General features: G+C 37.6%; 1 protein-coding gene across 4 annotated transcripts in view; it reads left to right on the top strand.

The window, feature by feature from the left end:
* The window catches only part of LOC132201059 (homeobox protein caupolican-like), a 36931-nt gene that overhangs the window by 1340 nt on the left and 21412 nt on the right, over positions 1-14179 (top strand). For 2 of the 4 annotated variants that reach the window (XM_059626937.1, XM_059626936.1), the window contains exons 1-2: positions 9117-9442; positions 11274-11552. In XM_059626937.1, the coding sequence (XP_059482920.1) occupies positions 9392-9442; positions 11274-11552 (330 nt within the window). In that variant the 5' untranslated portion in view covers positions 9117-9391. Of the gene's footprint in view, positions 1-9116; positions 9443-11273; positions 11553-14179 lie in introns of those variants that run through there. The other 2 variants (XM_059626935.1, XM_059626934.1) reach the window with 1 other exon arrangement.

Raw genomic sequence — 14179 nt, 5'->3', positions numbered from 1 at the left:
TGTATAATAAATGGTGATTCACCTCCACCCTTAAAGTTAAGATTCATTATAATCTATATCCATTTCATAAAATAAAATACAGCTATAATTATACCATTTTTTTTATGCATGTATTCTTGTAATTGTGATCTGTGAGGGACAAAATCAACATTTTTATGAGTAAATCCAAGAGATGAATTTCAAGAAAATACTTTTATATTTGTTACCTTCTAGCTTTATTATATCATCAGTTTTAAAAATTTTGAGCATATTTATACACAAAACGATTGGCCGTGATGCAAGCGTCATTAGATACCAGAATCACTTACAATTAATAAAAATTTATCCACATTCTATAATTAATAAAATATTGTGCATTAATATCAATGGTAATTTAAAATTTTGTTTTCAATACGTGTAAAAAATATCAATATTTTATTTAAACAATTCAATTAAAAATAATTAAAATAATTATCCTACAAAAATATTAATTTGGAAAAAAATAAATTTGCAAAATACATTAATAAATATAAAGCTTCAATTACAGAATTTTTGCAAATAAATATTTAGTTTAAAATTATTTAAAATTAAACATTCTAAACAAATTTTTATCAAGGTATAAATTTACCCAATATTTTTCAAATACCAGTCCACCGCCACATAAAAAAAACATGTTAATTAATAGATAATTAAGGTCATACAAGAGATCCTTATTTTCAAACGTTTCACCTTAAAATAATTAAATGTGATTCCTTGCTTTACTTTTTTTTCAACTTTCTGTTTGGGGTTTTAACGACCTTCTTTGATAAAATAATTTGTCCTTTTTAAATAAATTTGCAAATTGATAAGTGAGGCAAAGAGTGACCTCTCTGTCCCGCTGTTTTTGATCGCAGATTGTACGATGACAAGCAGACACACTCAACTGGATGGTGCGCCGGCCAAACAAATTTCGCAAAAGCGCTGCGGCGGCGGCCACCGGCGCGTCTATTTCGTAATAATTTTCACGTGCGTTATATACACGCGGCGAAGAGAGCCAATTTTTTATTTACGACCAGTCGTTTTTAATGTGCGTTGGAAAAAAGCCGTCCAACAACAGTCAGTCAGTCAGTTGCAAAAAAAAACGAAAAAAAAAACATGCAAATAATTCGCTTCCCTCTCTGGTGAGCGCGTTTTTATGACAATTTTTTATGATTACCGACTGCCTTTTGGGGCGAAAAAAAGTAAATACAAAAAAAATGCATGGATGGGAGCGAAATTTGAATCGTTCGGCGCTGACAGCACGAGCGGCGCGCAACAAACCGCCGACTAATTTGAACAAAGGACCCGGACCAAATCAAATAAATTACGGCTCGATGGGAGAGAGCAGGGCTAGAGAAGAGGGAGCCGAGATAAGTTTATCACGGTGTGTGTCTGTATACGCGGCAGATGGTAATTTAATTTAACAAGTACAATAATGCATTATTCATTGCGAGAGTGAGTGAGTGCGGTTTCGGTCCTTTTGTGCCGATTGGGCTGCGGTTTCTTGCCGGCCACACCTCTTTTATATATCAAGAGAGTGCACGGGATTATTTCGCCGCGCTCATCGCGTCATCAGGGTCCGTATGGTCTGATATGGCACGGGTCCAGCAGGCGATGTTCGCCCCCGCCTCCCTCTCTCTCAATGGCGCGAGTCGAGGAAAAAATAAATTCGAGAACCGAGGGAGGAGCCGCGTGATTGATAGAGCCGCAGATCATTATTGCCCCGGCCCGACTGACTCGCAACGTGTACAATTCAATCTCAGCGAGGGGCTCGCTTTTATTTTTATTGACTTTATCAGCACATACGTCGTGTGTTTTTATATATTTATCCGGCGCCGCGAAGGAAGTGAATAAGAAGAAACGGCGCGCAATTAAAATTAATTCCACTTGACCGCGCGGGGCGAGCACTTTGTCCTGCCCAGAGTTGTTGGCCATTTTTCTCACACGCACCTGACACCTGTGAGCTGAGCGCGGCGATGTACCTTTTAATGAAGGCCTCTTGTAAGGAAATTTATTAAGAGGAAGGAAATACCCCTATGGCTCGGAGCCACTCTTCGGACACGGGAAAGGAACCTTCGAAGTGTCGTCGATCACCGTTCAGAGCAGTGATGGGAACCGAATCCTTAGCCGGATTTGGCGCGGACAACAATGCGGGCAATAAATTCGTTTATGCGGTCCCTCCAATATAACATGCCAAATTAAATGAATTAGAAAATAAACCTTTGTGTTCCGTTTCGTGCAACAAATTATTTACTTCCGCAAAATTTTGTTAAAAAAAAAATTGATTTTTTAAACCATAGTTGCCGTTTTTCCAACACAAAAAAAGAGAGTTCTTAATTTTGATTGAAAATTTGATTAAGGGAGCAGGTCAAATTATAAAAGGGAGATATAACGCCTTCTGAATGTTGAAGCTAAATATGAAATAATAAATCATATTGCCAACAGAGGCATGAAAGCAATACATCACTCAAGCCAGTAGAGGCCTTTCATTATCATTATATTGTTTATTATATTATTATGATCTCTCCCTGCCAAGGGTCAACGAGCTGTGTATTAATTTAAATGTTCTGCTTTCACGCCTTCCCGTTCGACGTGGAAAGAAGGCACACAAATGGATATAGCCTCGTGCGGGCCAATTATTAGCTAAGATGAGTAGCAGAGATAACTATTTAAACATTCAGACACCTATTGTGAAAAAAATATTTGCAAACACACCATAAGAGCGTTTGGAGAGATTGGAATTGAGATTATTAAAGATTGATCTAAGAAATTCCAAGAAAATAAATCAATTTATAGAAATTCATTTAATTGATATAAAACATATTATATTTTTAACTTCACTGTATGTGTTCAATTTTTGATCTGACAGATAAATTTCAAACATTAATAAATATATAAACATTAATAAATATAGAAATTGGAAAATCAGTCACTTATAAAAATGAACCAAAATCATATATGACAAAATACGAAATACGGTATATATTATTACAGTGACAAATTGTTCAAAATTAACAAAAAAAAATTAATCAAAAATAAAAAAAAGATCTAGAGGGTTTGATTAGAAGCAGTTAAGAAAAAGTAAACATATTTCATTTTTCATTGTAATATTACCATTAGTGAATTGTTTTACTTAAATTTTAAATGGTTTTTCTAAAAGTACTTTTTTATCGATATCCTTATCCTTTTGAGAAATTTTATAATTTTATTTTTGCATAAAATAATAAGATCGGTTTTTTTCTGGGGAAAACAAATTTTCATTTAAAGATTGTAAAGATAACACTTTCATTTCCAAACCCAAGCTTACAAATTAAAGAAAAATTAGATTGAGATAATCAGATTTTTTCCCACAAATCTTGATGTGATTGCATTATCTTTGTGCTCCACTTTAATTTGAAAGATTTAATCTTAAATTTCCATCAAAATGTGAGCGACACACCCGCTGTTTAAAAAAGGTTGCGAATAAATGAGTGCCAATGCATATTTTACCTTTGCACAGATTTGCTTTTTGTGAATGGGACCATTGAGAAAAAGACGCCTTCGTCTTTTTTTTCTATTTGCTTATCAAGATACTCGCGGCCGATTGTATTTTTGTGCGAGGAGACCACCAAGAGCGACCCTGAGAACGGGAAGGTGGCGCCGCTCAGGGCATAAATTCGAGACCAAGGCGCTCGGCGGCGGCAAACGCGACCCGAGATGTTGGTGTGCGATAGCGTCGCCGCGCGGTCACGCTCTCTCCGACTTTTTATTTACATTTTTCTCATCTGCACCCCGATACACTTCAAACCAAACGTTATATTCTTTTCTCCCAAAAAAAAAAAAAAATAAATAAATAAATAAAAAATCGGAATGCAACCGCGGCGCGTAAACAAACATACAACATCCGCCGTCGCACCTTTTGATGCGCCCTTTCTGACCCTTGCCCGGCCTCTCCTAATTAATATTCGTCGTCGAGGAAAGACAAAAAGAGCAGAGGAAGCCCTTTAGGTTTTGTGTGTTAAGGTGTGACTTTTTTGAATAGGCCGCTCACAGGTTTAGGTAAAAAGCGGTTATCTTTTACCAGCATCTCTTCTGCTCAGGCCAATCAATCAAAATGCTATAAATTTTGGGACTCTTTCTCATCGCTTCCTTTTGCCTCAGAAAGGGAAACTAATTAATTTTATCCCAGCAAGTCCTACTCTCTAAAAAATTTTGAAAGGCTTGTTGTTTTAAATTTAATAAAAAATTATAAACATAAAATTAAAATTAAATATGCTTTCAAAATTAAATATGGCGCACAAATTTTTCGGATTTCAAAGATATTATATTATTTATATTTTTACTATTACTTTTCCACATTGCTACAAATATATTGTTTAGATTCAATGTTGGAAACAATTTATTTAAAAAAGGAATTGTTGGACAAAACGGCACCAACACTATATAGCAAGAATTTTGCTAAAATGCCAAGATCATTTAATGAGATATTATTTATTTCTATTTCATTCAGTTAACACAATTTTAAAATGAATAAAGTAATCTTCTGACTTCTTTGCATTAAATTTTGTGACCACCAAATTTTTATAGAGGTTATTCGTTATTCTCTTCAAATTTCTCTCTCTCGAATAATATCATTTTAATACAATATAATATCTCCACCTTCTAACAGGTTGATTGACGCATTTCTGATTCTTTAATCCATCTATTCTTAATCGAAACAAGAACGCCAAAATTTTAATTTCATTGTTGCCAGTTTTGTATATTATGCGGTCCCAGCATACCTCTTCACATGAAAATACAATTTAAAAAAAAATTAAAATATTTACATATAGTATTAAACTAAAATTAGCATGAAATATATAGATAAAAAAAATGCAAAACTTTTTTAAATAGTATAATTAGTAATTTCAGAGCATCAAAGATGTTTTTACTGTTTACGATTAGAAAAATTAGCTTGATTTTGGGAGAGGCGCAGCATTTTTGTTTTGCATTTTGCACGTCTCTTGAAGCTTTCGTATTCGCCAAAAGTTTTTGCCGGAATGGGCGGGAAAGAAGAGGAGCGCAAAAAGCATGGCGCGCTTTCGTATAAATTTGCGCTGCTCTGGCGGAGAACAAAGGGAAATAATTTTCCTTATTTGCTTACGATGGAACAATGCGCGCACACGTTACTTCCTATACGAATGTCTGACAAGCTCCGAGCCCCGAGCGAGACATGGACCAGCGCTTGTTACTTTGTGTGCTGCACACATATCACACAGACAGTGAGCACAACCGCATGCAGAAAATGAGCTCCCATATAATCATGCCGAGCAGGAGCCCCGGGCTCGACCCTTAGACCCACTCACTTTGAGCAAAAGGGGGCAACTTTATAATGAGAGAGAGACTCTTCTCTCCGTATATGACTCACGTTCACCGACGACACGGCAAACTCGAAATAGAGAGAAAATTGGATTAGTTTCCAACGCCATCAGCCATTTTTCTTTTTCTCTAAGAACTTCAGCTAATAAGCAAGAGTAGCAAACTCATGCCTCAGATCTAAGTTTGTGCAAAATATCTGAAATAGGGGATTTTTTTTTAAAGTTCAAGGTGAAAACTTTTGTCCAGCAATCTTTGAAACATATTTAATCAAATTTATGTGGGTCTTATGAACAAGGATGATCAGGATTTAAGAGGATAATTTTTAATATTTTGTTTGATAATTTTTTTTGTTAAAAAAAATCCTAAAGCTTGATTCTAAGGATCTTGAATTTTTAATTTTGAGGTTTTAAACCCACATCATATGCATAATACAGTGAAAAAAAACATCTATTTCTTCAGTTAGAAAGTTTGCTCTTTTGTCTACCCTTATCTTCAAAAACTTTTTCCTAAAGAAATAATAAAATAATGTAAAACATTTATCAATAAAATTCGAATTTTGTTTATTGACAGGAGCTTCATTTTAAGTTTTAATGTAAGTTTTATAAAATGTTACATGAAAATATTCAATCCAAGGAAGAATCGATTTGAATTTTAAAATAATAATAATTCCTTTTGATTTTTATAAAAAGAAAATAAACTAATTATTGAAAATTTTTTTCTTGAGAAGAAAAACCTGTGCCTGCGTGTTTTGGTGCAGTAAAATTTCATATACCAATATAAGCTTATTACGCATGTGTCTATTTTAAAGATGTAGATATTCCTAGCACTCACTCAATTAAAACAGTAAATAAATTAAAATAAGTAATGTGGTGTTTCCTGATGTGGGACAAAAATAAACCTGCCGAGACCAAAACTTGTGTACAATTTTTTTTGCTGACTTACGACTCAATTCTGCGGTTTCAGGCAATAGACGTGTACATTTTGATTAAAGCAGAGCGGAATAAGTCGAAACGGTGGCAGGAAGTTCATACATCAGCACCTCTCGTGCACCACGCCCCTGCGCCACATTTAAATCCGTACATAATAATACCTTTCCGCGGGTAGGGAATTTATTGCTGCGGAAAATGGAGCACCTTGGGCCGCTTGTTTAAAATCCCGTGCAACTCGGCCGCTCATGAGAATTAGAAAAGAGAGCCATTATCCGAATAACGACCGCGCGCCGCTGAGGGTATTTATTTAATATTTCATGCAAACATAGCGAGCCGCCGAGAGTGTTGGCCGGACGGACGGTTATTATAATAATAGCATTTTCATACTCTCTCCCGCTCGCAACATTGTGTATTCAAATTGGTGCCATATAAAATTATTGTTTGTTTTGTATCTCGGCTTCAACACACATAAATATTTATTGCAAAACTCTCCGGCCTTGCCCTGCGAAATTCTGCGCCTGAGAGTTCTTTGCTCTCGTACCGCAATTCCCTAATTAAAAGTTCAAATAACCGCATCTGCTTGTTCATTATTTTGCATCGATAGTTTGTTGTTGAAAAATCTCACAACTTGTAGGTTTTTTATTTTTTTATTTCAAACCACGGCGCCAACCAGGGATTTGTTTGTTTACCTGCGCGAATTAAAAAAAACCTGTCCCATTTTCCCATGCTTGGAGGAAAACGCTTTCGTTGTAAATTTTTCAACCTGCTATAAAAACATAGAGGCAAAAGAGGATTTCGGGGGAAAGCGGGGGCGCCAGTCGCACTACCTGCGAGTCGCGACTGTCGCCGGAGCGCAGGGAAAAATTACCTGGAGCAGCTCGATTGCAGCAGCAAGGATTTCGACATGCTGTCATAAAAGCATCTCCAAGATCGCCACATTGTTAAAAATTCGGGCAGGTAGGACTAAAGGCCCTGGCGCCAGGCACATTCCCCGCGTCTGAGTTTGCGGCGTCAGGGGAGCGTTCTTTTGAGTGCACCCTGCCGCGAGATTGTATTTTTTTCAAACCCCTGTGCAATGTTTTGCTGTCGCAATTGAGACAACAAACATCTATCGGACAATTCGTCGCACCCAAGACTTGCTCCTTATGTGAATGGTCTCGTCTGCCACCAGGCACATGTCGGGGCTAAGGCAGGGTCACTCGACCTGAAAATGCAACAAGCTGTTTTTGGGCACGTCCGCGTCCATCAAAAAAACTGACATGGCTGCACAGGAAAAAGCAATTGATTCACACTCCCTGCATGAATGAAACGCGCGGATTGTTTGGAATTTTTCCTCGCGGGCATGTTTGCTTTGGTCAAGCGGAAATTGGTGCCAATTTCCTGTCGTTTCTCAATGGGAAAGGGACGCATCAATATGAAGCAGTGAGAGGAGTGGAAAAATTCCAAGTTGAAATTTATTTACAACTAAAAATAAAATATCAAATAATATAGTTGACAATGCCCAACATCCTGTCTTACCTCGTAACTTCCTTATTTTTTCTTTTACTTAAAAAGGAAATAATGTTCCTTAAAAGAGCTCATTTTTATTGATTTTTATTAAATTGAATTAGAGATATCTTGTTACTTACAAGACGTAAATAAAATTAGAGTAGTTAAAAAAGTATAATTTCAATATTTTTTTAGCATCCTTTTGTTGCATTTATATTTTTTTAACATTGTTAGTGATTTTTCACTAAAAATTTTTTATGTTTATTTTTTTTTATAATTATTATTAATAATATTATTTAGTTTGAAGCGAAATAAGCTTACAATACAAATAACATATAAAAAGCATTTTAAAAGTTATCAACAAGCAGTGATTTTTTGAAATTATTATGGGTCGATACCTATCTAAAACGTTTTGAGAGCGCAGATTCTGCTCACAGTTTAAGAAAGTATTTTCAAAATATTTGAATGAGACTGAAAATCTTGTTAATTACAACTTTTGATAACGCGAAAAGTATTAATTAATTTGTTCAACATTTTCCCGTCTCCAGTAATTATAATTACCGCTGCCCATTAAATCATATTCTTATTTCATTGCAAACAGTTTATTTTTTGTTTCTTTTGAGAATTTAAAACCCATAGAAACCACTCTAAACGGGAAATAATTAAAGAAGTAACTTTTGAAAATAAAAAATGTAAAACGTGCGATCATTTATATGTTTTAGCTGTCTGAAAATAGTAACATTTATAGAAGGAGATATCATAGTACCAGTCATGAACTATCTGTTAAAAAAAAAATGCACCCATTTATACAAATTTAAAAAAAAATATGCATTAATTAAATTTGAACTTGGCGATAAGATTACGGGTACTTTATTATACTATAGGATGCTGCATGGTCAGTCGAGGCCGAAATCACTGTTGAGTCATTATATTATTTGTTCTTGTGCGGCTCCACTCGAGCTAATGCGGCAATAAAAAACAAGTGGCTGCGACACGTTCGTAAAGCTTTCGAGAGTGTATCGCGCCCGCGTATATGTGTGTTTTTATCATAAAAACACTTATCAAAAACAAGAAGCACCTCGGCGTGGACACGAATCGGTGAGTTGCCCTTATCAGGGCCACCGCGTGAATTAATTCGGGGGCGCCTTTCGGTCCACGGCGGCCGACCGGCCGTCGGTGAGGCGAAAAAAGTAGACGAAGCGGACAGGTGGTTCGCGGTCGGCGATTGGGCCCGCGGGTCGCGGGGGCGGCGCCCGGGCGGAGCCGCGCGGCCCTATTGGCAGTCGGCGGAGGCGCCGCCTGCCGGAGGAGGGGTGCCGAGATGCGAGGGTGCGTGAGGCTGGGGCCGGTCAGTCGTTCAGCGAGCAGTGCGGGGCACGGTGCCTGCGATCAGACAGTGCGCGCGAGACATGTGCTAGAAGAGTGGCCCTTGCAGCAGCGGCCACAAATACGCAGAGACGCAGAGACACGTGCACGGCCTCAAGATTGATCCGCACGAGTGCGACGCCAAGCCCGGCGACGGGCCGGCGGCCCTCAACTCGGCCGACTCGGACTCGGAGTGCAGCAACGGCGCCGCGAGCACCAGTGGGCCCGCCAGCGGCGCCGCGCCGTCCGTCGACGAACACTCCAGTTCCAACTTCATGTCGCCGTACACCCAGTTTGGCTACCCTTCCTACCCTTCCGCCTCGCAGGTATGCTGATTTGTCAGCAAAATCGATTTTTGTTTCATAATTATACGGGGGTACGTCACTAATTGTGCGGTTGCGTGCGGAGAAATTAACTTTGAACGTTATCACTTTAATTGCCTGCTGGCCGCTAATTAATTATTTCATTATATTTACCGCTGGAAAATTTAGCCCGAAACTTCCGGTTGAGTTAATTTGTACATAAATTCCTGGCGCATTCTCTTCAATGCACTTTGAAGATCTTGGGTAAATATTTTGGTTGGAATGCGAGCCAGAAGAGATGAAAGAGTTGCTTCGGCCTCTGGCGAACCCCTGCTGTGAGCGCTAAGAAAATATTGACACAACTCATTAGTCGGCGTGTTATTTTTTTTTTACCACGCGGCAGATAATTAGCGCTTTACGACACTCATTTACAATTAGCGCCCGCTTGTTCTCTTCCTTTGTCCGCCCACGGAGGATTATAAAAAAAATCGCGGCGTTTCTACACCAGGAAAATTGTGGTGCGTTCATTTCTGTGGTGGAAAATCAATAAATCATGTTGAACAGGAGCCTCTTCCTGCAAATTGATTGCTGTTAAATTAGCGGCGGCGCAACAACACAAAATCAGAGAGGCCCAGGGGCGTTCGCGCGCGCGGCCAATTATTTTGTATCCGACGACGAGGAGGGTTGCAGGAAATCTTTATATTTTCAAGAGGAAAAAAGCCGCGTGCCAGGCACATTGCATTGGCGCCGATGCGTGCAGGTTTCCATGGCAACCCTTGGAATCTATCGGTCAGGTGACCGCTTTGCACACACCCCAAGTTTCAGGGAGCAAAAATGTGCCTAGATTTATTTTATATTGATATATTTATTTGACGAAATTACAAGTTTAAGCGGAGTTAGGCTGGTGCTTATGTGACTGGCGAGCAAGGCAAAGCCTGCAAGCTCGGGCAGTGCGTCAAACATTTATTTTACCTTTGAATTTATATGCAATAATATTTTGAACATAAAAATCATAAAAATAGAGTACTGCTTAATAATTTAAAAATTAGATGTAAATTAATCAGGGAAATGGGGTGAAGCAAATTTTAAAATCAATTATTTATAATTATTTTTCTTGTAATAATTTTACAAGAAATATGCTTGTAATTTATTTTGGGAGTTTGGGCGCTGTATTTTATATATATTTTTTTCATTTAAAAAAATATATACCTTGTTTAATTTCAACACATTGTTTAAAATTTGTACTTCATTTAGAATAATTTTGCTGTATAAGGTCACATCATAGTCATCAAGATCCTAATGGGATTAATTTCGTATATTTTTGTCTTCTATAGTGAAATTAATATTTGACTATTTTTATAACATAATGTTTTTTTTAAATGTCTATTTCTATTAGGCTACAATTTAAGATTACCTTTCTAAATTCAATAACCATAAGAAAAAAACTTAAAAAAAAATTATAAATAATTAAATGTAAAATAATCATTATATAAAATATAAAAATAAGTTGATAATAAGGTCACATGATTTGGCTTTAAAATTAAATATATTTAAAATTTGATAACTTTGTTACTTGTTCTGTAAATAAAATTATTGAGAAAATAGTTTGCTTAATTAAATTATAGGTTTTTTTTCTTCTTCAAATCTTAACGTGCCTGTTATGAAAACAAAATTTGTCCTGCGTTTTATAACAATTTAACGATAATCTGTGCCACATAGTAGAGTATTTTTGTTAGTCAATGAAGGAATGAGATATAGCTGTGTTAATAATTTATAAAATAATCTAATTGTAAGTAAATATCGGAAAATGTTTTTCATGATTAATAGCTCAAATTTTTAATTTCTGCTGTTCCAGCTGTTGGTGGCGGGTCAGCCGACGACGGGCGGCGGTGCGGGGACCCCTGGCTCAGTGGGGTCTCACGGTGGCGCCTCCGGGGGCTCGACGTGCTGCGAGAACGGGCGACCCATCGTGACGGACCCTGTGTCCGGGCAGAGCGTTTGTTCTTGCCAGTACGACTCGGCCCGCCTGGCGCTTTCCTCCTATCCGCGCCTCTCAACCTACGGCGCACCCTACCCTTCCACCGAGCAAAACCCCTACCCCAGCATCGACAGCTCGGCCTTCTATTCACCCCTGGTGAGTACAATACCGAAAACCTGACCCCAACAATCGACGCACCCTGCCATTGTTTCACACTGACACAAATATTGATCGACTCTCTTTAGTGGCTTTTCTTTGTTTTGTTTCAAAATGATTAATGAACGTCCACTCCTTTCTCTCTTGAAACATATTTGAGTTCAAAAATTCCTTAGCTTGGGTGATAAAATTTACATAAAAAATAAATATAATCGAATGTGAGATTGAATTAAATACAGGAGCATTAAGGGAATAAATTTGCACCGAAGCAGCAACGTTCGACAGCGATCTTGATTTGCACTCTCGGCGCAGAGCCACAAATTATTACGCGATATACGTCTTGTCGTTACTTTTGTATTTACTCTTGTTACAAGGCTGATTAAAAGCGGCGGACGATGATGTGGCAAGTTGTTGGTTTATATTTAACGGCGTGCAAATCGCGTTGAGCAAGAGAGCTTCGTCGCAGCTGCACCAATCGTCGTCGCAATTTAACCAATCCTCTTCTCGAAATCTCATTCTCGCGAAAATTTGTTTTGTTTGAGTCGAACGACGAGTGAAAATATGTAAATTGGCCGCTAGGCAATGAGGGTGGCGGCGTCGGGCACTAACAGGGTGTTATTTTTATTACCGCGGGCATTGAAAATAATTATCATGGCGGCCGGGTGCATTATTACGTCCGTGTTGGTGTTGCTGGTTATGGCCCCACTTTATTATTATGACGCCTAATAATCGTAATGCAAAAGTGCGCGCTGCATTCGAGAGAGAATTTCATTATATGCTGGGACAGAAAAATCGGCCGCCAACAGAAGCACCAGCAATCACTTAACCCGAAAAGGCGCCGAGCTTTTTTCTTTTCTTTACGGCCGAGGCAAATAAATAAATCTAATAAAGAGTGATTTAATTAATGCGGCGCTCCGTTTGATCCGGCAAGAAGGAAAGAGAGCCAGCGTCTCTTATTTTTTCCTTATCTGAACGTGGCTAATTTTTTTCTCTTCACTGCGATTGTTCTTGGGCACAGGCATTGTCTGCTGGCTGAGAGCGGCGCGCGGCTTTTTGCAGAACAATACGCACGCACTGTGCAAACCATCTTGTAATTAACTTTCAATTATTGGCTATCGAATTCGTGGTGAAATCATACAGAAAAATAAAAATACCAAGTAACAACATAAATCAAATAATGGTAAAAGAATGATAATATTAGTAATGGTTTATAAATTATGATATTAATTACAAGCCGTTGATAAAATAGCGTAGCAAAATTTTAAATTTTAATTGTTAAATAAAATTATAGAATTTTAAATATCATTATAAAGTTTATCACATTGATTTAAACAGTTTTACTAACTCATTCATTTTAATTTAAAGGGTTAACAATATTTTTTTGCTTTATTTTAATTATTTTAATTTTTAAAATTTTGAACATTTATGCAGGGATTATTTTTTCTGATTATTTTTAATTAGAGAAAAAATAACAAATTAATATATTTGATCAGATCGCAATATAGATCAGCATAGTTATGTCCACATAATATATTTGGAGGTTTCATTGTCGTGTTAGTTGCAAATTAATAATATTTATTAAGGCTATGAAGATAAAATAATATCCTGATCATTGTAAATGACTGTGCAAACCGAAAATAATTGTAAATGTTTAGTGAGATTAATTCAAGTGCTAATTGGATTTTATTGTTGAAATAATTTGTGTAGATTTTTTCACCTATATCTATTATTTCTTTAAATTCAACATTAATTATAAAGCAATAATCTTATTCCATCTCCCTCTTATTTTACGCTCTTGATTGTTTATAATGCTAATCTATTGATCAGGCCGTTTGTTTGTATTACTGTCAAGAGATGAAAAATAATTACCGATGATCCGACTTAATTCAGCCATGACGTGTGCGACTCATTATTTTTTGCATTGCGCGCGACAATCATGCGTTTTGATCGCAAAGCTCTGTCCGAGCGAGCATACTCGCAACACTTTACGTCCGAACAATAAACATTACGAGAGCTAAAAGGTCTTCGGTTACATCTTCATACTTTAAACGCGCAGATTGCGCGATATCGCATTTCATATTTATTGGCTTTTTGAGAAACGCGCGCTTATAATAAAAATTTCTCCGCTGCCCGCCTGAGGCGAGATTGTGTACGTACGGCAGCGAATTATAATTTTTCAGCGACGGCAGTAGATTTTGTCGCGGCGCGTCTCGATTTCGCCAGCAGATTTTCGCCGATACTCAGTGATGCACAGTAGCGTTTTTTTGCACGGGCAACCCTTTTTTGGTTTATCGGAGCGCTGTAGGGGGCCGAGTTTCTCTCGTGCAAGTCTCGAACGGTCGCTTATCTCTTGCTGGTAATGTGCAGAAAAATTGCTTTTGCTCTGCGATGCCGCCGCCAGATTTGCACAAGCAATTTCGAAACACAGCAGCCCGATTACTTTTTCTTCTTACACTTTACTCCTGCAATGGATTTGTTTGAAAAAAGAAAGATCGAGCGGTGTTTGACGATAATTTGTATGTTTAACGGCGGAAATGAAGTTTTAAGCAGAATTTAATCGAGCAGCAGCTGCGGAGTAATAGTAATGCCGAACGAACCCCCTTATCGCGCGGACACAATCTCAAGAG

This window comes from Neocloeon triangulifer, unplaced genomic scaffold, assembly GCF_031216515.1.
Source record: "Neocloeon triangulifer isolate White Clay Creek 2 clone unplaced genomic scaffold, ASM3121651v1 ptg000014l, whole genome shotgun sequence".
NCBI lineage: Eukaryota > Metazoa > Arthropoda > Insecta > Ephemeroptera > Baetidae > Neocloeon > Neocloeon triangulifer.
Note: the sequence above shows the minus strand (reverse complement) of the source record. Positions and strands in the feature narration are given on the sequence as shown.